Source organism: Dendropsophus ebraccatus, chromosome 4 (genome assembly GCF_027789765.1).
Source record: "Dendropsophus ebraccatus isolate aDenEbr1 chromosome 4, aDenEbr1.pat, whole genome shotgun sequence".
NCBI lineage: Eukaryota > Metazoa > Chordata > Amphibia > Anura > Hylidae > Dendropsophus > Dendropsophus ebraccatus.
In genome coordinates this window covers 164,079,847-164,106,279 of record NC_091457.1, presented here as the reverse complement: position 1 = coordinate 164,106,279, position 26,433 = coordinate 164,079,847, and the positions used below count along the sequence as shown (strand labels likewise).

The 26,433-nt window shown below is 45.7% G+C and overlaps 1 protein-coding gene across 1 annotated transcript; it reads left to right on the top strand.

The window, feature by feature from the left end:
• Window positions 1–1,152: 1,152 nt before the first annotated feature.
• Window positions 1,153–26,433, top strand: GTF2B (general transcription factor IIB). The gene is made up of 7 exons (XM_069969073.1): window positions 1,153–1,317; window positions 13,573–13,673; window positions 16,065–16,198; window positions 18,867–19,013; window positions 19,095–19,224; window positions 23,114–23,395; window positions 25,851–26,433. Exons 1-7 carry the CDS (start codon window positions 1,301–1,303, stop codon window positions 25,982–25,984), a joined length of 945 nt encoding a protein of 314 aa, XP_069825174.1. The 5' UTR covers window positions 1,153–1,300; the 3' UTR covers window positions 25,985–26,433.

Below are 26,433 nucleotides of genomic sequence, written 5' to 3'. Positions count from 1 at the left end.
GTGTATCAGGAAGTGTTAGAATTATCTCTGAAGCAGTGACGTCACGACGAAAGGTGTAATTCCAATGGAGTGTCCAGCAGGGGCGCACTATATATAGAAGTCAATGGTACTCATTGACTTCTATATATAGAGCGCCCCCTGCTGGACACTCCATAGGAATTACACCTTTCGTCGTGACGTCACTGCTTCAGAGATAATTCTAACACTTCCTGATACACTAAATTAAGGGAAATAGCAGTATATGAGCATTTCCCATAATTAATGTACATTAGAAAATTGTATAACTTTCCATAAGTAATAACATATAAAAAAATAAATTTTGGCCGAACTTCTCCTTTAACGCAAACTTTAACGCAAACTAATACTGAAAAGAGCTACAGATCTCCGCGCTGTAATACACCATCATACATGGAAATATTAGGTCAAAATACAAAGCCATTTTCCTTTAAAAAGTGTAAAAAAAAAATAAAACCTCTATCTCTTTGGTAGGGTTGTAATGAAAGACTTGTTCATATTGCTCTGTATACAGGACATTTATCTGACACATTTTTGAAGCCAAAGCCAGGAATTGATTTGAAGAGATGAGAAATATTAGTCTTTCCTTTATAACCTGTTCCCTGGTTATAGTCTGTTCCTGGCTTTGGCTTCTTGGCTTCTTCTGTCATATAAATCTGTCTGTGTAAAGGAACCCTAAGTGTGTGTGTGTGTATATATATATATATGTGTATATATATATACACGCATATATGTGTGTATATATATATATATATATATATATATATATATATATATATATATATATATATATATACATACACACGCATCCTTGAATTAAAGACTATAGAAATTTTCCTAGACTGAACCACAAGCGTCCTTCTTTAGCAGTCCAAAACGTTGGGAGTTATGATTAAACTACAAGTCCCATCATACTGTTCACCAGGCAGTTGTGCGCAGCTGCAGGCTCCGCCTCCCGGCTACGAGTCACGTGGTTCGGTGTAAGGTAAACGAAACCACGTGGGAAAGTGAAAGCATTGGGGGCACAGCGCGCGCTCGCTGATGACTCCGCCGCACGACGCGCCTGCGCACTAAGCGGTTCCTCACAAGGCAGACAGGCTGTCTGGAGACATGCGCACTGGCGCCCACAATTGCCGCGTGCGCATGCGCGAGCGCTAACAATGAGCCGTCGTTCGCCGCTGGCCGCGTCCCCCCGCAGCACGTGACCGAGCTCTATAAAAGGAGGAGCGCAGAAAGCTTCAGGTTTACTTGTCGGGCAGCTCGTTCGAGCCGGACGCCGTTAACAATGGCGTCGACAAGTCGGTGAGTGCCCTGTCTGGTTATACTGTCGCCTCAGATGTGTTGTAGGCTGCCGGCTGTGAGGGCTCGGCTTACGGCTGCTCGGTATCCGGAGCCCGGCTGGCTGTGAGGGCGGGCAGCTGTCGGGCTCGCCTCAGGGCTGTGGGGCGAGTGTGGGGCCCCCGGCCTGGGCTGAGGGGAGCTCTTTGTAGCCGGGGGCCCCTGAGTAGCCGCCCCCGGGTGTCTGACCAGAAATTACCTCAGGGCCCTGACCCCGGGGGACTCTCAGAGCCCTGTGCCCCCCCCCCCCCAACCCCTGACCCCCCCCCCCCCGAGTTGTGCTGCCCTGTGCCCCCTAGAGCTGTGCCCCCTGCCCCCCCCCCCGAGCCCTGTTACCCCCCCCCCCCCCCCAGAGCTGTGGCCCTCTGCCCCCATGGAGCCCTGTTACCCCCCCCCCCCATGGAGCCCTGTGCCCCCTGCCCCCCCCCCCGGAGCCCTGTTACCCCCCCCCCCCCAGAGCTGTGCCCCTCTGCCCCCATGGAGCCCTGTTACCCCCCCACCCCTCCAGAGCTGTGCCCCTCTGCCCCCATGGAGCCCTGTTACCCCCCCCCCCCCCTCCAGAGCTGTGCCCCTCTGCCCCCATGGAGCCCTGTTACCCCCCCCCCCCCATGGAGCCCTGTGCCCCCTGCCCCCCCCCCCCCGGAGCCCTGTTACCCCCCCCCCTCCAGAGCTGTGCCCCTCTGCCCCCATGGAGCCCTGTTACCCCCCCCACCCCTCCAGAGCTGTGCCCCTCTGCCCCCATGGAGCCCTGTTACCCCCCCCCCCATGGAGCCCTGTGCCCCCTGCCCCCCCCCCCCCCCCCCGGAGCCCTGTTACCCCCCCTCCTCCAGAGCTGTGCCCCTCTGCCCCCATGGAGCCCTGTTACCCCCCCCCCCCCTCCAGAGCTGTGCCCCTCTGCCCCCATGGAGCCCTGTTACCCCCCCCCAGAGCTGTGCCCCCCTGCCCCCATGGAGTCCTGTGCCCCCTGCCCCCCCGGAGCCCTGTTACCCTTTCCCCCAGAGCTGTACCCCCTGCTCCCCCAGAGCTGTGCGCCCCCCTGACCCCACAGAGCCCTGTACCCACACAACACACACAGCACGCCCCTTCAGTCTGTGGCCTGTCCAAATCAGTCTGTTATCTGTGCCTAGGAAAGTTGGGTGACATTCAATATGGCTGCCACCATGGCTCTTAAAGGGGCTATCTTTTCGGTCTATGTAAGATCTTTACTAAGGGGCAAGTGACAGGACTTTTTTTTTGGGCGGGGGGGAAATGGCTCCGCTCCATTGTTTCTTTGGTTTCAGGCATTTTGCCACAGTTTATGATCCATACACAGTGTCACATGATAGGAGAGCTGGATGACATCTGATGTGGCTGCCCTTAAAGGGGCTGCCACATAGTTATAATGTGCAAGGCCGGGTTTACTTTTTAAATTTTTTTTTTAGAATACAGGTTCTTCATTATTTCATACAATAACATCCATTTTTACTATCTAAGCCATCGTTTTTTTCATATTGAACTCGGTGGGATAATGTTTTAGTTTGCCTAGAACTTATTACGGCCATTACAGTAAGTGTGTGGTATTATTTTGTCATATGGCAGTTTTATGTGTATTGGATGTGAACACCTCATCATACTTGAGTTGCGAGCATATACCTGATGTGCATTAAACATTCCAAAAGGGCATAAAAAATGGGAAAAACAAGTGTGAACATAACCCAAGAACCGTGCTGCTGCTGAGGGGGGGGGGGGGATAAGGGGCGCCGCTGGGTTTTTGCCCTTGTTGACGCCATCTGACAACTTTGTTGTTTTCAGTCAGTATGTGGCGCTGTATTATCTCTAGGCCGCCATTAATCAACTTGTAGTTTTGCAACCACTGTAAAGTAAGCTCCTATAGTGACAGCTTCAGTAAGGTCTGCTGCATTGCCCGCCCCCTCAAAAAAAACTACTGCTTCCAACATGCTTACATGGCCAAAGGGTTGGGGGTGGGGGATACCGATCAGGAGTCTGAAAAAGCTGCATGATTTCTCCTGTGAGTATAAGAACGGACGTCCTTCCCAGGAAGTCATAGATCTGAGGACAGGAATACGTTATATAATAGCAGCCGACTGATTGTACGCGTCATTTTATTGATCTGTTTTTTCAAGACTCCGTTCACATGAGGTTCCAGCTGTCCGTCACGGATATACACTGTAACTATAGGAAGGTCTCCGATATATTCCACTGTTGTAGTTGTAATTTGCCAAAACTGTTTACTTTGTTTTACACCAGTATGTGATTACGTGATCCAAGCACAATGATCCTCCCCTATGGCTACGCCACAGTATATGGTGGTGTACTTTGTTTTGACAGAATCTTGATGTATATCCGCATTGTATTGTAAGAATGAAATATATTTCCTTTATAACTCATTTCCAGGGGTTTACTAGGATAAAACAAATGATAACCTATATTGATCAGCTGTTCAGAGCCTGAATTAAAATGCTGCAGGCTCCGCAATGTTTCCATCACCTGATCAGCCGCTTTGTCGTTTGCAGGTGTAATGCAATGTGAATAGTGTCAAGTGTCTGTAATGTTCGGTGGCACTTGTGCCCATACGTATGTAGGAGATATATCATACCAGTAATGCACACATGACCTGTGAAAGCCACAACCTACTTGTTAGGGACCACAGTGTTTGCACCCATGAAGATGGAGCCTCGCAGCAGTCACACTCCTATAGAAGTAACATAAATATATATAATTGAAATATATATTTACATTGCCTAAGAGTGACGTAATAAGGTCACATGGCTTTAACCCTTATAAAATGCTACTTGCTCTTGACACCTCATGTCTGAGGTTAGTCAGGCCGAGCGCTGGAGCTCAGTGACTTCCCATAGGAATGCACAGAGTCACATGTGTGATCACAGGCACGTGGTGCTCTGAAGAAGTCACTGGATAGTGTGACCTGGAGAAGAATTTCCATTGATTTCAGGAAGAAAGCATCACATGAATGCCCGCTGTACTTAGAACCGTGCTCACGTATAATTTGTGTGTTAGTCGTAACTCCACCGTCTCTTGTGACCTTCCCTGGTTCTGTTGAATCTATAACACTGTGGTTCTCTTGATGGATCTACAGCGGGGTTGAGGGATGCATCCTGAATATGGTTTGTTAAAGTGACTGTACCACCAGGCCCAGGCTGAAGCACTGGAGGCGGCCGACCCACCCCCAGTGGGAAGAAACCCCAGCCCCTCCATGACGTGACTCCATTAGAGTCAATAGAACCCTATCATAGAGGGGCGGGGTTTCCTCCCACTAAGGGTGGGTCGGCCGCCTCCAGTGCTTCAGCCTGGGCCTGGTGGTACAGTCACTTTAAGGGAAGAATCTAACCTGCCCCTATAATGTACCGGGCACTTTGGATGCCGATCTGTGCACGGACGGCAGTAGTCCTGCCCCCAGTGCACCACAATGCCTCATTAGCATAAGAAATAAACAGCTAATATATCAAACTGTGCCCAGGAGGAAGTTTAGAAACTTATCCTCAGTGTGGCGCCACAGAAAGTTATACAGATTTGTGTATTCTATTGAAGAATCTCCGGCCTTCCAGTACTTAGCTGCTGTATGTCCTGCAGGAAGTGGTGTATTCTTCCCAGACTGACAGTGCTCTCTGCTGCCACCTCTGTCCATGTCAGGAACTGTCCAGAGCAGGAGAGGTTTTCTATGGGGATTTGCTGCTGATCTTGACAGTTCCTGACATGGACAGAGGTTGTATCAAAGTGTATAACTTTGATACCAGTTGATTTAAAAAAAAAAAAAATCTCCAGGGAACCCCTATACAAATATGCCTGCTATACACCCATATGTGTAAAGACTAGGGCTGTATGTGCGGCCTGGGTTACAAAAAATGTTTTTTTCAGAGGACCCGGACATGTTTGTCAGACGATGGATGTCTTGAGTATTCAGAATCACCTCTCTATGATCATGTGTGTAAGTAGAGAGTTACTCCGGCCTAATCCATGTGTTGTATAGAGTTTTTGCAGCAGTTGTCACCTCTATCTGTATGCAGATCTGTGTGTGTATAGCCGGAGGCCGGCCATAAACATTACATAGCTGCAGCTGGGTGTACGACAAATGGCTCGCCTGGCTCCACCATAGACAATCAGGTATGTGCTTATTTATTATCATTTGCCACAGTCTTTGTCTCTATATACCTTAGATCACAGGTGTCAAACTGGTGGCCCTTCAGCCATTGCAAAACTACAATTCCCATCCTTGTAGGTTGCTGGGATGCATGGTGGTAATTGTAGTTTTGCAACTGCTGGAGGGCTGCCAGTTTGCCACCCCTGCTTTAAGGCCCTATTCCACGGAATGATTATTAGCCATTACGGACGATAATCGTCCTGTGGAATAGAAGGCAACGATCAGCCGACATAGTTCATGTTGGATGATCGTTGCTGTCGTTTGTCTTTCAACCACGTTGAAAGACAAACGACTGATAGTAGGAATCTGCTGCCGTGGCTCCGTGGAATAGGAGCGAAGGCAGCAGACCGCCACTATCCTCTATGGGCTGCCCAGATCTAACAAAATCACCCGGGCAGCCCTTCCGCACTCACCCGCTCGCTGCCGCTGCGTGTAACAGCGGTGACAGCGAGTGGGGAACGAGGAGCAAATGAGCACTGACGGCACTCATTTTCTCCTCAGTCGGCCCTGGAATAGGAGCTTTAGATGTGTATGGCTGGCTGAGGATTGTTTCTGTGCCATGCTGCAAGCCCTTGGGCCAGGGATGGGGAACCTGACGACCTCCAGCTGTTGCAAGACTACAATTCCCATAATGCCTGGACAGCCAAAACTTTGGCTGCCTAGGTATGATGGGAATTGTAGTTTTGCAACAGCTGGAGGGCGGCAGGTTTCCTTTTCCTGCCAATGGGCCCTATTCCACCGGACGATTATCGTTCAGATTATCGTTAAATCGATTGACTCTAAACTATAATCGTTCGTTTGAATAGCAGTTAAAACGACCAGACCCATTTTTTATCATTTCTCGTTCGCATTGAATAAGACTTTGTTCGCAGTAGATACGAACGCAATAGCGAAGAAAAATAGAAGAAAAAACTATCGCAAATACGATCATAAGTAACGATTATCGTTCCATGGAAATGAGTGAACGTTTTCAGGTCTTTCGCAATAGCGGTCGTTTGAGATCGTTAATCGGTAACGATTATGCGAACGATAATCGTCCGGTGGAATAGGGGCCTTGGGCTATATGCCAGCCTTTTGCTGTGTCACACAAGATAGTGATATTGCAGCTGCCGGCGGTGATTGGTATTGTGCAGAGACCTGGCAGGTCTGTGTTTCTGTCTCCTGTCAGGTTGCGATCCCTTGTGGGTTGCGCAGTGTCCACGTTCTCTGCCATTAGTTGCAGTGTGGCGGTGTTCTCTTATATAATGCTTCAGTCACTCCATGTCCCAGGACACCATTGTGGGGGGGATATCTATGTACTAAGTAAAATATACACTATGAGAAATACTATATCTGGAAACCTAACATCAGCTCTGTGGTCAGGGACTGTAATTTTGTTCCACATCTCGACGCGAGTGATTTTGGCTGTACATGGAGCCGTGTAGCGTCAGTATTCACCATCCGTCCTGCCGTCACCGGCTTCTCTTTGTGTCCTGCATTTGAGGCCTCTGTCGTGTCAATGCAGCAGGTTTGTATGGATATATATATATATATATATATATATATATATATATATATATATATATATATATATATATATATATTATAATTTTCACTCTCTAACAGCTTGCTTACATGCTTTCATGTCACTGAAAGCAAAGTATTACCTGGTTAACAAGGCGGCTTTATGTCTCTCCGTCACTGGAGAGCTGTTTATGATGTGGCATGTATGGATTGTGGAAGGACAACCTGTGGGGTTTCATAAGTTACATATATCTGAAGATTATTTATGTTTGCGAGTTTTTGTATGGCCACGTTATGTAGTGATGCAAAAACAGAAGACATGAAAGACTATAGGTAGTATACAATAAGGAAATAGTATAGGGGCTGGTGGGTTTATCCCAGGCATATTAACATCTTCTGGAAGTTTGTTCTAAGCATCTACTACTCTTTCAGTAAGATTTTCCAGTGTTGTTTTCCCACCTACTTTCCAAATAACCTCGGATTGTGCCCCTGTTCTTGTTTTGTATCTTTCCCCCTAAACCTTATCCGTTTCCATCATGTCGCCACTTTCTCTTCTTTCCGTAACATTTAGTTCCTGGTTTGTCCTGAGATGAAACCTTTTCTTTTAACACCTTGGTGACTGCAAGATGCAGAATATCATGAGAGCTGGGCTGTTACATGACAGCAGGGGCGCCTGCCCAAACTACCAGGAGCAGAAGGACTGACAATCTTTGGGGTTTAACCTCTTAAAATTTGATCTCTGCGTTCCAGTGGATTCTGGGCATCTGTCACCTTCGTATCGGGGAGAGACACTAGCAGATGGATTTCCATGGCAGCAGGCGGCCTCAGCTATACCAGATATGTGCCTCTGGCAAGGTCTACTGGTTCTCTGTGTTCTAACTGGAGGCTGCCAGTAACCACAACACCCCGGCCCTGAGCTCTGCTGCTCCCCCTGCAGGTCAGAGCACATTTCAAAAAAAAAATTATCTATTTGAATCGTATTTTCAAATAAGGGGCGAAATGATAGAATTCAATTAATTAGGTCTAAAATATATATATATATATATATATATATATATATATATATATATTTTATTTATTTATTTTTTCAAGGCAAAATACTGCGGCACTCCAAGAATAGTGAAAAATATTCAAAGTGGTTTATTCAATCCATATAACAGGTAGTTGTTTATTGAATCCATATAACAGGTAATGGTAATTGCATTACCTGTTATATGGATTGAATAAACCACTTTGAATATTTTTCACTATTCTTGGAGTGCTGCAGTATTTTGCCTTGAATATCTACTTGAACGCCGGCTGATCTCCGGTGTACGGCTGGCCACCTATATCTTGAGTGCTGCGTTACTTTGTTTAGTGTATATATATATATATATATATATATATATATATATATATATATATATATATATATATATATATATATATATATATATATATATATATATATATATATATATATATATATATATTAAAAAGTACAACTTATTCCACAGAAAACGGGCCTTCCCATAGGTTGACAAAAAATTTCAGCACCTGACAGTGGGGGGAAAAAAATAGAAACTTGGTGATCAAGGGGTTAACTGTGTAATAAATTAACATATAATGTTAAATATACTTTAGAAATATACAAATGTATTACCTTTTCTGTGGTCTTTTATGCGTTCCTTGGTTTGGAAGTGGACTGTCTGCTTTGATGTCTTAAGCCCAACTTCCTTTCTGGTGGACATCAGATGTGTATAGGACTTAGTGTCACTGTTTCACCAAAACTGGACAACAAGTTAATTTAAAGCTACATCACTGGGCTATCTCCTCTGAAGTCAGCAGTGACCTCTAAATACTGGCTTTCACACAGGTCCTGCTGTGTAATCTTTGTTCTCTGCTGGTGACTAATCTCCCTCCTTCCTCCTCCCCCTCCCCTCTCCATAGGTTACACAGGGCAGGTCTGATGTAAAAGAGTTGAAATTTCCTGATGAGCAGTGAATGAGAGAGAGGAGGAGGGGGGGCGGCTGAGGAAAGTCTTTTTGAATGCAGATAATGGCAGATTTTCCTAATAAACCCAATTATGTTTCTTAGAATCGGCTGGACTATTGATTTCTGCCAAAAAAAAGTGACTGAGATTTTCAGTGTATTTTGTATGTAGTAAAGCTAGCGCATCATGCTAAGTGTTTATTATGCTCTTTAGGGGTTTTATACATCTCTGGTATTCTTAATTTGCTTTCCATTAAATGCTGCAGTGAAGCGCACAGCGTGAGCCGTTAGATCCTGCAGTCACATGTGATGGGTTATTACATACATGGCACGGGGGTCCGGGGTGTAATGATGGGATGCTTGTACAGTATATACATATGTTCAGCTCCCCATATGCCTTATAGAGGCCAGCTGCTTCGGGAAGAGTCTAGTAGTTATTTATAGGGAGAGTGGGAAGAAGTCCTGTGATTTGTATACGGGTCCTCCAAGTAAACAGGCTGTACTCTCCTCTGAAGGTTTCCACAATTGCTGCGGTTTATTAATAGTCCAACACGGCGTACAAACTGTTTTAGAGCCTATGTATAACTTCCATGGCACATGAGCGTTTCGGAGGACATGCCTCCTTCCTCATGCGTGCAATGAAAGGAAACTATTGACTATCTGACTTCCATCCTTCAGGCTGGGCTGCCCTGCTCTGTGGTGTTTCAGTCCATAAGATAAGACATGTGACCATGCCCCACCCCCCCATTGTCCACCATAGGCATATACAGGCTCAGTGGTGGGCACTGGGGGGCGGGCCTGGTCACATGCTCCTCCATGTTGGCCATCTTATGGACAGGGCCACCACAGAGCAGGGCAGCCCAGCCTGAAGGAGGGGGGAGAAGGAGTCTGATTTTAGCTCTGAAGTACACAGGGAACTGCTGTCAGTGAGTGAGTAAACCTACTAATACTGTACACTGAACTCTTTTTACTATAAACTGGCCAACCCCTTTAAACCGTTTTGGAACCCCCGATGATATGAATGATGCCGGGAACAGTTGTGGACCCTGCAAAGTATGTGTGAAAGCCCCCTCATTGCCTCTCTGTATGTCATGGGCCACCAGCTAGTCATTATATAGCAATAGCAGGCCTAGGCATCTGTCACTTGTTAGGCCTGACAACTACCAAGGCCCCACCCCCTCCTGTGCCCCGCCTCCTCTCCCAAACCTCCTAGATGCAGTGGTTGCTGTGGACTGTGGCATCTGAGGGGTTGGGTTCAGTACTCTGCAGCAGGATGTTGTGGGAAAGACATGGTGCGGGTACAACTTCTCTGCCATCTGCTGGTCTTGCTGTACATCTGTCTGGTGATGAGATGAAACTGCAGTCTAGTCAAGGCAAAATACCTGTAGTGATGCCTTAGTCCAACCTTGTACCAGGACAGCCAAAGATTTCACACCCATGCTTTACTTTTGTTTTGTTTGTTGCCATGGTCCGTGTCCACCTGTGGGAATTACAATGTGTGGCCCTTGTTCCCCAGAGTACTCCTACCTCAGGGCCACTGGCCCCCAGCTGTCAGTCATGTGACCAGGACCTAAGATGTCTTAACACGGGACTCTCTGCTACCTACATTGCAGCAGCAGGGGACGAGCATAGATTATAGGAGAAACCAGTATAGATTATAGGAGAAACCAGTATAGATTATAGGAGAAAGCAGTTTGCACAAAGAAGAGTTTGTGAAGTGGAAACTTTTTTTTTTTTTTTTCCCTTGCGATTTGCACAGAATTTTATGCAAAAATTTCATCACAACACATGAGCTCACCCCCAAGTACAAGTAGAGTTTATTTTCTTTGTGTGTGTAGGTACAATCACAAAACACTGCAGAGCACGCCCACGACCATCGTGAGAGAAAGCAGCGTCTAAGGGGAGAGGAGAACAATAGGAATTAGAAAGTGAATGTAAACAAACCATCTTAAGCATTATTATTGTTTGTTAAGCTTCATGTGTTACCTGGCATCTAGGAACTAGTTGTATTTCTGGGGAAACCCCCTCGAATATATCTCCTGTGGGGGAAAGGTCAGGTTTACCAGGAAGTGATACGGATAACTACTGGTGACTTTCAGCTTAAGATTTAACTCGTTAACAACCAAGACAATTGTGACATGTTTTGTCAGTGTCATGGTGTGTTGCAAAAAATGCATAAAGTTTAAAAAAACAAACAAAAAAAACCTTTCAAATCAACTGGTGCCAGAGATTTGTAATTTACTCCTATTAATCTCCAGTCTTCCAGTACTTATAAGCTGCTGTATGTCCTGCAGGAAGCGGTGTATTCTCTGACACAGTGCACTCTGCTGCCACCTCTGTCCATGTCAGGAACTGTCCAGAGCAGCAGCAAATCCACATAGAAAACCTCTCCTGCTCTGGACAGTTCCTGACATGGACAGAGGTGGCAGCAGAGAGCACTGTGTCAGACTGGAGAGAATACACCATGTCCCGCAGGACCTACAGCAGCTAAGTACTGGAAGACTGGAGATTTATTAATAGAAGTAAATTACAAATCTCTGGCACACTTTGGGACCAGTTTTTTTGAAAGAGGATTTTTTTTTTTGGTGAGCTGCCCCTTTAATGTACAGTACGGCTCATCCTTAAAGGGCAGCTATGCTTATAAAAATACAACTAATCCTTCAAAAAACTGGACCCTATACAACATCTGTAGGAAAAATTAAAGGTCTCCCGAAATCCAGCAGTCAGGCCGTGTTATGTGCGTTCGCTTGTATGGATAATCTCGGCCATCATTAAGGACTCCCATGAGCTGACCAGTAACTATTGTATGGCGGGAGCCAAGAGGAGCACCTGCTGTCCGGTCCTATACTTGCCTGTATGGATGTATGTGACAGGTAAAAGGCCTACAGAGCTGTACAGTCGGAGATCCTGTGACCTCGGAGGATGACTAGCTGTCACTGTAACACAGCACCTAGTTTGCTTCATACTTTAGGGCCATTATAAAGAGTCAAAGGGTGTAGTCTAAACCTGTAAAAGCAACAGGGCGTGTTACGGCGGCGGAAACGCATACTTCAGTGTAGACTGGATCCAGGGAAGTGTGTGATATCATTACAGCGAGGTAATTTAGGGATGATGATTCAGCTCCTGCTGGCACAGTATGTTACAGTACAGCATATAGTATGGAGGGATGGCTCTTATATATAGTGTTTAATCTGTGCCTCCCCAACCTGGGACTCTCAAGGGATGGCAAAACTACAACCCCCATCATGCCCAGGGAAGCAGCAGTTTCACTCTACATGACATCACATGGATGGATGAGTAACGCTGCATTGACACAACTGCGGCCTAGGTGGTCGTTGACCAGTGAATGTCCTGCATACATCCTATTCTAGGTAAAGGGGTACGCTAAGTTGGGGCCCACTCTGGAGATTGTCCAAGGATCGGACCCCCTGTGATCTGATGCTCATCACCCTTCCCTGTGGATTGGGGGATACATTATTTTTAAAGGGGTACTCCAATGAAAGTCATTTTCAAATCAACTGGTTTCAGAAAGTTATATAGAATTATAAATTCTATTAAAGATTTCCAGTCTTTCAGTACTTATGAGCTGCCGTATGTCCTGCAGGAAGTGGTGTATCCTCTCCAGTCTGACACAGTGCTCTCTGCTGCCACCTCTGTCCATGGAAATTACAAATCTATTTAACTTTCTGAAACCAGTTGATTTGAAGGGAAAAAAAGATTTTTTCCAGAGTACCGCTTTTAACCCTTTGAGGACCAGGCCCAAAATGACCCAGTAGACGGCGCAAATTTTGATCATTGCGCTTTCGTTTTTTCCCTCCTCCCCTTCTAAGAGCTCTAGCACTTTCAGTTTTCTATCTACAGGGCCATGTAATGGCTTGTTTGTTACAGGAATAGTTGTACTGTGTAATGGCGTCTTTCATTCTACCATAACGTGTGACGGAATTCCAAATATATTATTTATGAAGATATAAATAGGTGAAATCGTAAAAAATAATGCAATATGGTAACTTTTGGGGGGTTCCTGTGCCTACGTAATGCACTATATGGTAAAAGTGACATACTATTATTCTATAGGCCAGTCCGAATACAACCACATGCAGTTTACACAGATTCTGTTATTTTTTTTTTTTTATTAAATCTTTTTTTTGGCAATTATTAATAAAATGGGCCTATTGTGACATTTAACAGTTTTATTTTTCATTCATTTCATTTTTCCGCCATGATAGTTTGATTTCATACACTGATCATTGCTATGCCATAGGCATAGCATTGATCAGTGTGATCGGACCGCACGGAGGAAGGTAAGAGACCTCCGGCGGTCCGATACAGCGATCGGTAAGTGGCAGGGGCGGCATTTAAGGAGTTAATGACACGCTGCAGCCTGTCATTAACTGTGAGTTGCTAGCTGCTCACAGCAGCCGACCCCCACCTCCTATGAAGCGCGCTTCATAGCAGGAGAACAACCACGACGTACAGTTACATCCAGGGTCGTCCGATGACAGACTTCCATGGCGTAACTATTTCCTGGGTCGTCAAGGGGTTATCATAATACATAAAATAACCCCTGTATTCTGTTTCCTCCTCAGTGTGGAGCCGAGAGTGACCTGTCCCAATCACCCGGATGCCATATTGGTAGAAGATTACAGAGCGGGGGATATGATCTGCTCAGAATGTGGATTAGTTGTAGGTAAGTGAAGAACAGGTCACCAGACGCCGCAGCTTTCCACGTGTGAGATTTTCCATTATTTACAGATGTTTTTTATTCCTTTTAAAGGGAAACTCCATTGCTTTAATTAATGTTATAATACTTGGTAATTTACACACTTCCATTGCCTGGCAGCAGTAAGGGGGGACGCTGATTTTACAGAGCACAGAGGGAACAGGACCCTGTTGTGTACAAGCACTGTTTCGCTTATGGTCCTGCAGTTCCCAACACACATGTTGGTGGTAGCAGAGAGGCCTGTATCACCCCTTACTGCTGCCAGTCACCGGGAGAGTTTCCAGGGGAGCAGCTTGCTTAGACTGTTTTCCCCTTCCATATTTTTTGAATTAGCTCCTCTGTGGCTCCCCGGCTCCTCCTGCCTCTGTGTGCGCTGCTGCTGGACATTCTACAGCCTGTTCTGGTTTCTCTGCACTATTAAACCCATAAGGGGGACCTTGCACTTTAAAAAAAGGTTATCTAAAAGTTCTGCTATTCAGCATGGTTTATCAGGAAATCCCCCCCCCCCCACCCCCCTTTTTTTTTTTTTTTTTTAAGTTGTCCTAGTAAGTTTAAGGGAAAAGTCCAGCAAAATTTTTTATTAAAGTATTGTCCACCAAAAGTTATACAAATCATCAATATAGACTTATGACAGGAAATGCACGTGTCCTTTTTCCCTGCACTTACTACTGCATCAAGGCTTCACTTCCTGGATATCATGGTGATGTCACTTCCTGGATATCATGGTGATGTCACTTCCTGGATAACATGGTGATGTCACTTCCTGGATAACATGGTGATGTCACCACCCGACTCCCAGAGCTGTTCGGGCTTAGGCTGCTGGAGAGGATGATGGCAGAGGGATGCTCAATGTCCCTCCAGTGCCCTGTGTCCCTTAGTGTCCCCCTGCCGTCATACTCTCCAGCAGCCACAGCTTGCTCAACTCTGGGAGTCGGGTTGTGACCTCACCATGTTATCCAGGGAGGGACATCACCATGTTATCCAGGGAGGATAACAAAGCAAAAAAAGGCACTTTATAAGCATTTCCAGTAATAACTTTATTGGGGATTTGTATAACCTTTGGTGGGCAATACAATACTTTAACCCCTAGGACGTACCGGTACGCCATGGGTGACTGTCCCCAGTTGACCCTGGGCGTACCGGTACGTCCTGTGCTATGAAGCGCGCTCTGGAGCAGAGCACGCTTCATAGGATGTGGGGGCCGACTGCAGTGAGCAGCCATTAATGACAGTTCCCTGTCACTTACCAATCGGGACCCCCGCAGTGTACAGTGTTTGCAATCTAAGTATTGCAGGTGCAAGTCCCCCAGGGGGGACTTAAAATGTGTAAAAAAATAAATAAATAAATAAAATTATAAAGTTTTTATAAACACCCCAAAGCCTCTCCCCCAATAAGTTAAAATCACCCCCTTTCCTATTTATATAAATAAAACATAATATACCGTAGCGTGTGTAATTGTCCGATCTACCGAAATAGAACAATCGTCATTGCGAATGGCATAAACAAAAAGAGGGGAAAAAAGATCCAGGATTACTGATTTTTTTTTTTTGTTACATTATATATAAAATTTTATTAAAGTGATCAAAACGTTGGATCTACATAATATGGTATTCATACAAACTAGAGGTCATGGTGCAAAAAATTACACCCCATACAGCCCCATAGGTGAAAAAATATAGCAGTTATAACTGTCACAAAAGGCCCATGTTATTAATTGAAAAAAAATAAGGATTTAATAAAAAAAAAATATAACATTAGAGAATCTGTGTAACCTGCATGTGGTTGTGTTCGGACTGACCTATAGAATAATGGTATCATGTCACTTTTACCATATAGTGCATTACGTAGACTCTGGAACCCCCCAAATGTTACCATATTGCATTTTTTTTTTTACGATTTCACCAATTTATATCTTCATAAATAATTTGGGGTTCAATTATACGTGTTATGGTAGAATGAGACTTCATTACATAGTACACCTATTCCTGTGGCCCTGTAGGTAGAAAACTGAAAGTGCTAGAGCTCTTAGAAGGGGAGGAGGTAAAAACGAAAGTGCAAAATTTGCGCGGTCCAATGGGTCATTTTGGGCTTGGTCCTCAAAGGGTTAATAAAAATTTTCACTGGACTTCTCCTAACATTTGCTTTACGCTAGTCACACACATTAGGATAGTTTTTGTTTTTAAAGGGAATGTATTAGCAGAAAATGATTTTATTGTTTGAATGTTATGTTAAACGTATTTTTTCTTACCAGCTTCAGAGTCCTCAGTCCTATCTGTCTGCTTCTTGCTTCGGTCTATTGTATAGTCCATATTTTAGGTCTTCTAAATTCCGAATAATCTTCTCGTTTTTAATTTTTAGGTGATCGTGTTATTGATGTTGGCTCTGAATGGAGAACTTTTAGCAATGACAAAGCTACCAAAGATCCGTCTCGAGTTGGAGACACCCAGAATCCCCTTCTAAGTGGTGGCGACCTGACAACAATGATTGGAAAGGTATCACTCCTGGAGCATGTCGGCTACTGCAGTTTTTTCCCGAAAATAAGGCATCCCCCTTAAAGACACCCCAACTAATCTACAAAGTAGCCCAAAGTAATGCACCCCCAAAAGTAAGGGGGTCCACCACTACCTACCTCTATCGCTCACCCCTTCTTCCTCATGATTGTCCCGTTCAGCTCACCAGTCCCCCTCCTTTGCTGCTCAGCCCTCCGTTTCCCTCCCGTGCAGCTCCCTAGAAATAAGACACCCCCTGAAAATAAGACAGAGTGCCTCTTTGGGAGCAAAAATTATTTAAGGCACGGTCTTATTTTCGGGGAAACACGGTAGAATGGTGTTATAAACATAAGTCCCTATATAGTTAAATCCAGTCTTTAAAGGACGCCAGGCACACTGCTCCTAACTCATTATCGGTGTGTGTTAGTAGCTGACAATGGAAGATGGACGTCATGGGACGACTTCACGTTAACTCCAAGTTCCATACATGTGCCCTGTTAGATAAAGGAGGCACATCCATGGGAACACAATCTCCCACTATTAGCTGCAAAGAACCCCAAAAAACGTATGCTATGTGACTACACGGATCCCAAAGAAGTCTAGCTCAAAAATGTGTACTACAGCAAACATCAACCCTGAGCATCAAACACATGAGCCACAGAAATAATTTTCAAAAATTATGTAACAAAGTTTATTGAAATACAATATCAATTCTACATAAATACATATATTAATAAAAGTATGTGAAATATGGAGGCAAGACAGAACACACAGCAGGGGAAGAGAGGACTACACGGCATCTAGGTAAAAGTCTATGCACGCTTTAGCCTATGAGATTATTGTAAATAGATTGTAGTGGCCTAGTACAACAATAAAAAATCTCCAGAGGCAAAGTGTGTAAAGAACCCAACCCACATCTGAGTATAGATCCCAAAAAGAAGAGTATAAAGTATATGCATGAGTAGCAAACCAGCCAGAGTATCCCAATATAGACAGATATAAATTGCTCTAGGGAAAAGTTCTCAAAGTCTAGCAAGACATGCAACATAAAAGTGAACATCAAATCAGAGAGATAGAGGCAGATAAGTAGTAATACGGACAAGAAGAGAATATCGCTGCACCTCACGCCTATGGCTGATACTAATGCTTCTCAACTCCAGGATGTTGATATATAATTTGATCAAACCATATTGCCTCATGTACCAGCATGCAGGTCTCCTGGCTCACATGGGCCCCTAGACTAACTCACCACCGTGTCAGTCAGCGACCGCCATCCCCACAAGGCGTGCACAACCAGTGAAGGGAGGCCATAGAACGGCCCTGCAACCCCACTGTCACAGGAACAATACCCAGAGGCCCCCGTAAATCCCAGCAGGCACCGCTGGCGGAGAAAGCTGTCACCAAACATCACAAGTGTGAACTAGGTCTAAAACACTCACCACACTCCAGCAGGTAGAATGTGAAGGATAGGAGGTACAAGTCATGTGTGCACAGGTGTCTCCTGCGAATTGCGGTCATGTGGGTCTTACCAGGAGGAGTGCAAACACTGAGAAAAGGGAGAAATGTAAAATACAGACAAGAAGAGAAAATAGAGCTGCACCTCACACCTATGGCTGATACTGATGCTTCTCAGCTACGTTTAAAAACAAACTCCAGGATGTTGGTATATAATTTGATCAAACCATATTGCCCCATGTACTTGTACCTCCTATCCTTCACATTCTACCTGCTGGAGTGTGGTGAGTGTTTTAGACCTTGTTCACACTTGTGGTGTTTGGTGACATCTTTCTCCGCCGGCGGTGCCTGCTGGGATTTACGGGGGCCTCTGGGTATTGGTCTTATGACAGTGGGGTTGCAGGGCCATTCTATGGCCTCCCTTCCCTGGTTGTGCACGCCTTGCGGGTATGGCGGTTGCTGACTGACACGGTGGTGAGTTAGTGTAGGGACCCATGTGAGCCAGGAGACCTGCACGCTGGTACATGGGGCAATATAGTTTGATCAAATTATATACCAACATCCTGGAGTTGGTTTTTAAATGTAGCTGAGAAGCATTCGTATCAGCCATAGGAGTGAGGTGCAGCGATATTTTCTCTTCTTGTCCGTAGATAAGTAGTAATACTATAAGTGCAAAAATACGCTGTGCAGCAGTCTTACCCAAAGAACACCCCAACACGCGTTTCCGGTCACGCCCTTTGTCAGAAGGTCACTATTAGCTGCAAGTACACGAAGTTAGAAGCTTTGTGACGGTACCCTTTAAGGAGATTCTGAGAGTTGCAGTTTCAGAACAGCTAGAGATCCACAGGTTATAGACGGCTCTTTAAATAGAATATTGGCTGTTATCAAACTTGCGGCCCTTCAGCATTTGCAAAACCATAGTTCTCATCATGTCTGGACAAGGAATTGTAGTTTTGCAACACCTAGAGGGCCGCAAGTTTGATACCTCTGTACTAGATAGAATCCTAGGAAGACTCAAAAGAAAAGCAGTGTTCATGTCTAGTTCCTGCACATGTATAGGACCGTGTGAGTGGGGTCATCTGTATGTCAGAAGAGGGCCACGTGTGTGTATGTGTATGCCATGAGAGGACAACGTGTGTGTGTGTGTGTGTGTGTGTGTGTGTGTGTGTGTGTGGGCATCTTTTTCAGTTCATTTACTTTTGTGTTTTTACTTTAGGGAACCGGATCAGCGAGTTTCGATGAATTTGGGAATTCAAAATACCAAAACAGAAGGACAATGAGCAGCTCGGACCGAGCCATGATGAACGCGTTTAAGGAAATCTCAAATATGTCTGACAGAATAAACCTCCCACGTAATATCATTGTAAGTCGGCATCTTATCATGACTGGTGCGAGAGATGGAAATATCACTTCTCTAAAACAACTTTTCTTTTTACTTTATAAGGATCGGACTAATAATTTATTTAAACAAGTGTATGAACAGAAAAGCCTGAAGGGCAGAGCCAACGACGCCATAGCTTCTGCGTGTCTGTATATTGCATGTAGACAAGAAGGTGTACCCCGAACGTTCAAAGGTGAGTGCTCCCACCTGTCCCGCCGTCATATCTGCTGCAGGGATTACTGGATTGTCCTTTTATTTCTCACTTAGGGTGTTCACATTTTGCATTGGAGCCTTCTGTGTTGCAAATTGTTTTATGTGGGAAAATGACACCTTTGTGTAGCTACATAAACCCTGTTGTCATTGGGGTCAGTCATTCAATTTATCCCGCATTATAAACAGAAACCATTGCATAGATGTGAACAGGAAGTAACCACAGTCCATTCACCATAGAAGAAAACCATCATGGCTGCACCTCCTGATGTCACAGCTGTAGAGGATATTGGTTATTTCTGTTAAGCCTGGAGACTAAGGGTACTATTACACGGAGCGATAATCGGCCGAATTGGCCCGATTCGGCCGATTATCGCTCCGTGTAATAAATGCAACGATCAGCCGATGACAACGATCATCGGCTGATCGTTGATATAGGTTAGACCCTATTTTCGTCGGGCGCCGACCGCGCACCGCTGCGTGTAATAGCGGTGCGTGGCCGGCGGCTAACGATATACATTACCCATCCACACTCCAGGGCTGCTCCTGCCGTCCGCTTCTCCCGGGGTCCCGCGTGCGCTCTAGCTTCACAGAGGCCTGTCAGCTGGTAGGCCGCTCAGCCAATCACAGGCCGCGGCGGTCTCGGCCTGTGATTGGCTGAGCGGCCTACCAGCTGACAGGCCGCTGTGAAGCTAGAGCGCGCACGGGACCCCGGGAGAAGCGGATGGCAGGAGCAGCCCTGGAACGTGGATGGGTAATGTATGCCAGTTTAGCAAGGGCTGCAAGGACATCTGTAACTATGTCCTTGCAGCCCTTGTCAAACGATTATCGGGCTGTGTAATAGGCCCAGTAAACGAGAAACGATCTAGCAGATCGCTGCTCGTTTACAGGTATTATCGGGCCCTGCTCAGCCCGTGTAATACCACCCTTAGGAACATGTTATGATCTGTATTATGGCGCCAATAAATAGACTTCATATAGTGAAAGTGGACCAAACAGACCCCCATAGGACTGTAGCAGGGTCTATGCTCAGCTGCTTTGAACCACAAGAAGTCCTGATGTTGCAGCCTCAATTAAAAATTAATTATTACAACTATTATAAAAGCAGGTTAGATTTGTCAAGCTTTTTTATTGCTATGTCCCTACTGCACAAAAGACAGAGGAGGAAATAATATATTATATAATATATAATATACGTACAATGCAGGTTATATTTGTATTTCATTATACAATAAAGACATTTAAAAAAAGATAGAGACCTGCTCATGAGAGCATACAGACTAGGATGACTGGGGGTGACATGAGAGGCAACAAGTGCTTTATTTCCCGATGTTCCAGTCATTGTACATAAAGTCTCAAAGTGCCTATAGCTGATTGGGCGAGCCAGTCACATGCCATTCTGAGTTCAGGTAGAAAGTACATGGCACCGAGGAGGTTAAAGAGTTGATGAAGAAGGAATAGAGGAGAGGAAGATGAGATTAGGAAATGTTATAACTTATAAGCCTGAAAAGATGAGTTCACAGGACACGCTTGAAACTGGGACTTGGGAATGAGACTGATGTCTTTTGGAAAAGCATTCTAGAGAACTGGTGCAGCACGTGAGAAGTCCTGGAGGTCGGAGTGGGAGGTTCTGATTATGGAAGATGTTGGTGTAAGGTAATTAGCGGAACGTAGAGCACGGGAAGGATGGTAGGTGGAGATGTATACAAAAAGTTCAGTTTAAGTTTGAGAAAGAGAGGTCAAAGTGTTAGACGGCGGATAGACGGTCACTAGTATTTAGTAGGAATGCCGGGGTTGATTTCACGGGAAGAGGTATATGGCTGGGTGTCATTGGAGTAGAGATTGTATTAAAGCAATGTCTTACCTTTATCCTCGGCACCACTCCCGTGCACTTAAAGGGGTATTCCAGGGAAAATTGATAAATTGGTAATGGAAAGGGTTAACCAAGGTTAACCCTTTCCTAATATACTTACCTGTCCTTTATTGCCCCCCCAAGGAGATCTCCGGTTCGGCCACGTGATCTTCCAGCTTGCGACTCGTGGATCCTCTTCTTCTTCCGGTTCGGTGACGTCACCATACCCGGCCGGCATGTGGCTCTCGTGTCTTATTAGCGGCAGAGCACTGAACCCTGCCTGTCAGCTGAGTTGTATCGGGGCGATTGACAGGCGCTGTGTACGGAGCAAGAAAAATCTCTCCTGCCTCACACACAGCGCCTGTCAGCGGGGGATAGCTGTTTGAAAAAGGCGCTGAGATCGGATCCAGCGCCGCCGCAGCATGCTTACATCGGAGGGTGGGGTGAGTGATCTGTGTATCTGAATGATTACACAGGGGGCCAGGAGGATCGCAATGATTACACAGGGAGGGGGGCCGGGGGGAATCAGCTCACTGTACAGCAGGTCACTGTGAGGGGTCCCTGCAGGGTGCTGTTATGTGACATGACATCACTCTGCAGGACCTCCCCCCTCCCCCGGGTGTCAGCGATGCCGACTCTTGAGTGCCAGGAGGGGAAGGGATACAGCGGGCGACATTGCTCCGCTCCAGATGTCTGGTGGCTATGAAAGAAGTAATACAGCCTGCCATATCCCTTCCCCTCCCAGGACTCAGGTCGGCATCGCTGACACGGGGGGGGTCCTGCAGAGTGATGTCGGATCGCACCCCGCAGGGACCCCTCACAATGACATGCTGACGCCGGCCCTGCAGATGTAACTGGTGTGTGTGGAGACGCAGAACACTAAACCCTGATTGGCTACACTCTACCAAGCCAGTCAGGGTTTAGTGCTCTGCCGCTAATAAGACAAAGAGCCACACGCCGGCCGGGTATGGTGACGTCACCGAACCGGAAGAAGAGGATCCACAAGTCGCAAGCTGGAAGATCACGTGGCCGGACCGGAGATCTCCTTGGGGGGGCAATAAAGGACAGGTAAGTATATTAGGAAAGGGTTAACCTTGGTTAACCCTTTCCATTACCAATTTATCAATTTTCCCTGGAATACCCCTTTAATGGTTAATGGCTTTGAGGCGTGAAAGATTAAGTGCATGGGAGTGGGGCCGAAGATGAAGGTAAGACACATGCATTCCTCCTTGGTATCTCCTGTGCAGTAGAGATATATCGGCAGGTTTTCCTGTCATTTCAAAAAAACACTTGACTGTTCCCAAAGATTCTTCAAAACTTTTTGCGCGGTCTGGATGTTCAGACCACTACACGTTATTAGATACAGCTGAGCGCCTCTCCTCCTGACTCTCTGCAGGTGTCTTGCTCCATAGTTAGCGTGGGTTCATACTGAGGAATTCTCACGGATAATGTCCAGAATTCCGCTGTCCGCGCCACTTTCCGCCGGCTCCATAGACACCATTCTATGGGCTGGCGTATTCCGCTATCCGCCGAAAGAAGTGACATGTCGTTTCTTTCGGCAGATAGAGGAATACGCCAGCCCATAGAATGGTGTCTATGGAGCCGGCGGAAAGGCGCACGGACAGACAGCGGTATTCCGCGGACATTATCCGCACCCCCCTTAGGGGTATATTCACTCATCTGCTCTTGACAGTTCCTGACATGGACAGAGGTGGCAGAAGTAAAGTACAAATCTCTTGCACTTTCTGGCACCAGTTGATTTAAAAAAAACAACTATCATTATAAACCATAATACTCTGGTGTTTATCTAATATTCGTTCTTTGGCAACAATGACAGAAGGTGAATTTGGCGCAGAAACTAGCGCAACCTGTGTTGTGTTTACTTTCCATGAAGACCCCACTGAGTCGGGAGCCCACCTTCCACCATACACATCTGATGCAGATTACTTGCTGGTGGTTAATTAGAAGCGTTGCTGGCGAGGTGACTACAGGACTCTGACATCTCGTGTTTACTTTGTAGAAATCTGCGCCGTCTCCAGAATCTCCAAGAAAGAAATTGGCAGATGTTTCAAGCTGATCCTGAAAGCTTTGGAAACAAATGTGGATTTGATTACAACGGGAGACTTCATGTCCAGGTTCTGCTCAAACTTGAGTCTCACCAAACAAGTGCAGATGGCGGCGACTTATATCGCACGCAAGGCGGTGGAGCTGGACCTGGTTCCTGGAAGAAGTCCCATATCTGTGGCAGCTGCTGCCATTTACATGGCTTCACAAGCATCTGCCGAAAAGAGGACACAGAAAGGTTAGTGAAATGCCGCAAGGATGACCTGTGGGCTGCTGGGGGGACCTTGTATGGATGCTGTGAGCGCTGCTCGGAAATATTTCTGCAGCTTTTGGTGCACCATCATACCGCCTGTGTGTAGGTGTATCATAACCTTGTCGATGTTAGTTCTCGGTAGTTCTTGCATTTACGTAGTGTCACAGGTGTGTGCACTTGAAACTTTATATTTCAGTAATTGTATGGATTGGTTTACACTGCGGAATCCATACAGAGAATTTCCACCGGATTCCATAGCTCGTACCCGTTTACTGCCCCGCGCCTTTCCGCCAACTCAATAGACCCCATTCTGTGGGAGGCCCATTTCCGCTATCCACCAAAAGAATTGACATGTCAATTCTTTCGTCGGAATGTGGAATCCGCCCGTGCATAGAATGGTGTCTTATCGTACGGGCGGAGAGGCGCGCAGCTGTGAACGGGTACGAGCTACGGAATCTGTCGGGAATTCTCCACCCGTGTTCCGTAGTGTGAACCTTCCCTAACTCTATACTGGCGCTTGCTCCTTGCAGAGGACAATGCGTAATCTTCCTTTTATCCTCCTTTATTTTCCATATAGGATTGTAAAATAATGGGGTGTGAAGGCTCACTCTGTCTGTGTTCCTTCTATCACTAGAGGTCGTCACGACACTGAAATACTAATCCTAACATGGAGAAGGAAAAAACACTGACAAAGCTCTATAGGTGCAATACTTAGGTGAATATTATGTACAAATATACAGTATGCATATACTGTAGGCAGGGACCAGTATTTATAAGTAAAGGTGGGAGTGCAGTCCTCTATTGCACCCTACCTAAGCATTAGGTGGAGCCCCCTGGTATGGGCGTCACCCAAAGTTCAGGACTGGGGGCCTGTCTCTATCCTAGAACCTATGGTTGAAAACATACATTACATAAATATACATGAACCCTATGCAAGAGATGTGTATTTATGGCATTGACGATGTGCCTTGCCTTGATGAGCCTAAGCTTAAGGGCAAGATGTCAAAGTATTTTTTAGTGGAGTAGAGTCAAGATACATAGGGCAGTGTCTCCCTACTCTAATTCTGGATCGTGTTGTCTTTAGTGAGAAGGCATGTCGCCTCTGTGCCACCCTTGACTCGGAAATGTGCTGTATAAAAATAAAGGAGGATTTTGAAGGAAGATAAGTTTTCCTCTGAGTTCAAGCATCGGTATTTGAAAAGCTTTGGAATCAGAGTATTAAGTGTATTACCTTACTAGATAAAGTGATTATCCATCTGAGATGATGGCCGGCAGTAGCTCTGTACCATCTGGCATCAGGTTGGTGCAATAAGTCCGACATGGGTGTCATGCTCTTAGCTCTTACCGCAGAATGAGTGAAGTTGTTAAGGGCACACTTCACCCTCCTGTGGGATTTACCACACGTTGGCACGCCTTTTGTCTTGTTTTCTGATGTTGTTTTTGCAGCATTATATTTGTCTCAAAGTATGAAGTTCTAAAGCATTGAGGTTTTACAGCATTAGTGTCCTAGGGGTTATCCAGCGCCACAAAAACATGGCCACTTTTTTCTAGAGACGACACAATTCCTGTCTCCAGTTCAGGTGCGGTTTGCAATTACGCTCCATTCACTTCAATGGAACTTATTGCAAAACCTGCAGCCAAACTGGAGACTAGAGTGGAGGAGCGAGGCAGAACACTGCTGCACATTTTTGCACTTTGCAATGGCGGCCAGTCTCTGCACAACTGTAGGTCTAATGACCTGGACTAAACCTTTTAGGGGCATGGGATCCATTCTTGGGCTAAGCGGGAGCGTGTGGTGGAATCCGTGGGAAGTTATCTGCGAGAATTCCTCAGCGTGCATTTACCTGTCATTGTATTTTTTTTTTGTAGAAATGAAGTACAAGCGATTTTAAGAAACTCTGTAATAGGTTTATTAAGCAAGAGTTTTCTTCTGTACTGAAAAAGCTGTCTGTATGATAACTTGAGGGGGGTGGCTGCAACGTCGTTCACTTTGCTCCTTTGTAATGGACAAAGCAGAACCAGTCTTTTACATTACAACCTGTTAAGGGGGATGAGTGAGCAGGAAGAGGAGAGAGCCAGCCTGTGCAGTTTGGAGACTGTGGATTCACAGGTCAGACTGATTAGTGCTTATGTGCCCAGTGTTTTATCTGGGAACTTGGTGAGAGAGGATTGCAGGATGTTGTGCTGTACTCTCTGCTATACACCAGCTGTTTGTCTCCTCTCCCTGCTTCCTCACCCCCTTGACCCCTCCCCTCTCCATATAGAAGCAGATAAGTGGTGGCAGGCCTTGTGGATGTGTGCTCGGCTTTGTTTGCAGACTTGTATGTTTGGGATGGGTAATATTCGCTGACTCTTCTACCATACGGCGCCAGGACCCATCTCCATGCTGAACACTACGCAGCTATGTCCGATCCCCTTACCACTCATCATCTTTTCACAGAAATCGGTGACATAGCAGGCGTGGCGGACGTGACCATCCGACAGTCCTACAGACTCATCTACCCACGAGCTCCAGACTTGTTCCCCGCAGACTTCAAGTTTGACACACCGGTAGACAAGCTGCCCCAGTTATAAAGCCACATCATGCGATTCTGGAGGAGTCGGATTCTCGATTACGGTTTTATTTCGAGGTGATGCATAGACGTGTGAAGTACAGACCTGTGAAAGCTGCAGCGAGTTTAATAAAACATTCCAAGCTTTTTCTATGTGTATATATATCCTAGCGGGTTAAATATTTAAGATTTGAACAATGGCGTGTTTCTTTGTTTTGCATACATTGTATATTGACAGCAGTAACAGCTAATAAATACTTTCCAGAACTTCTTCCTCGTCATCCTTTTCGGAGCCGACACAACTACGGCCTCTCATACGACTTGTATAAACCGCATTCGGCGAGTAGCGGAGCGGGTGGTTCTCAGTGACATCCGGCTCCTCACTCGCCTTATTACTGTACATTGTAACAGTGGACTTATTGTTTAAATGACTTTGATTTTCTATGTAATATATACTTTTATGTAATTCAA

Bases quoted from the DNA above. Each gene is read 5' to 3' on its own strand.
- GTF2B (XM_069969073.1), top strand. The intron at 19,225-23,113 runs GTGAGTGCTCCC...TTTACTTTGTAG, and splicing joins TGTACCCCGAACGTTCAAAG to AAATCTGCGCCGTCTCCAGA. The intron at 23,396-25,850 runs GTTAGTGAAATG...ATCTTTTCACAG, and splicing joins CGAAAAGAGGACACAGAAAG to AAATCGGTGACATAGCAGGC.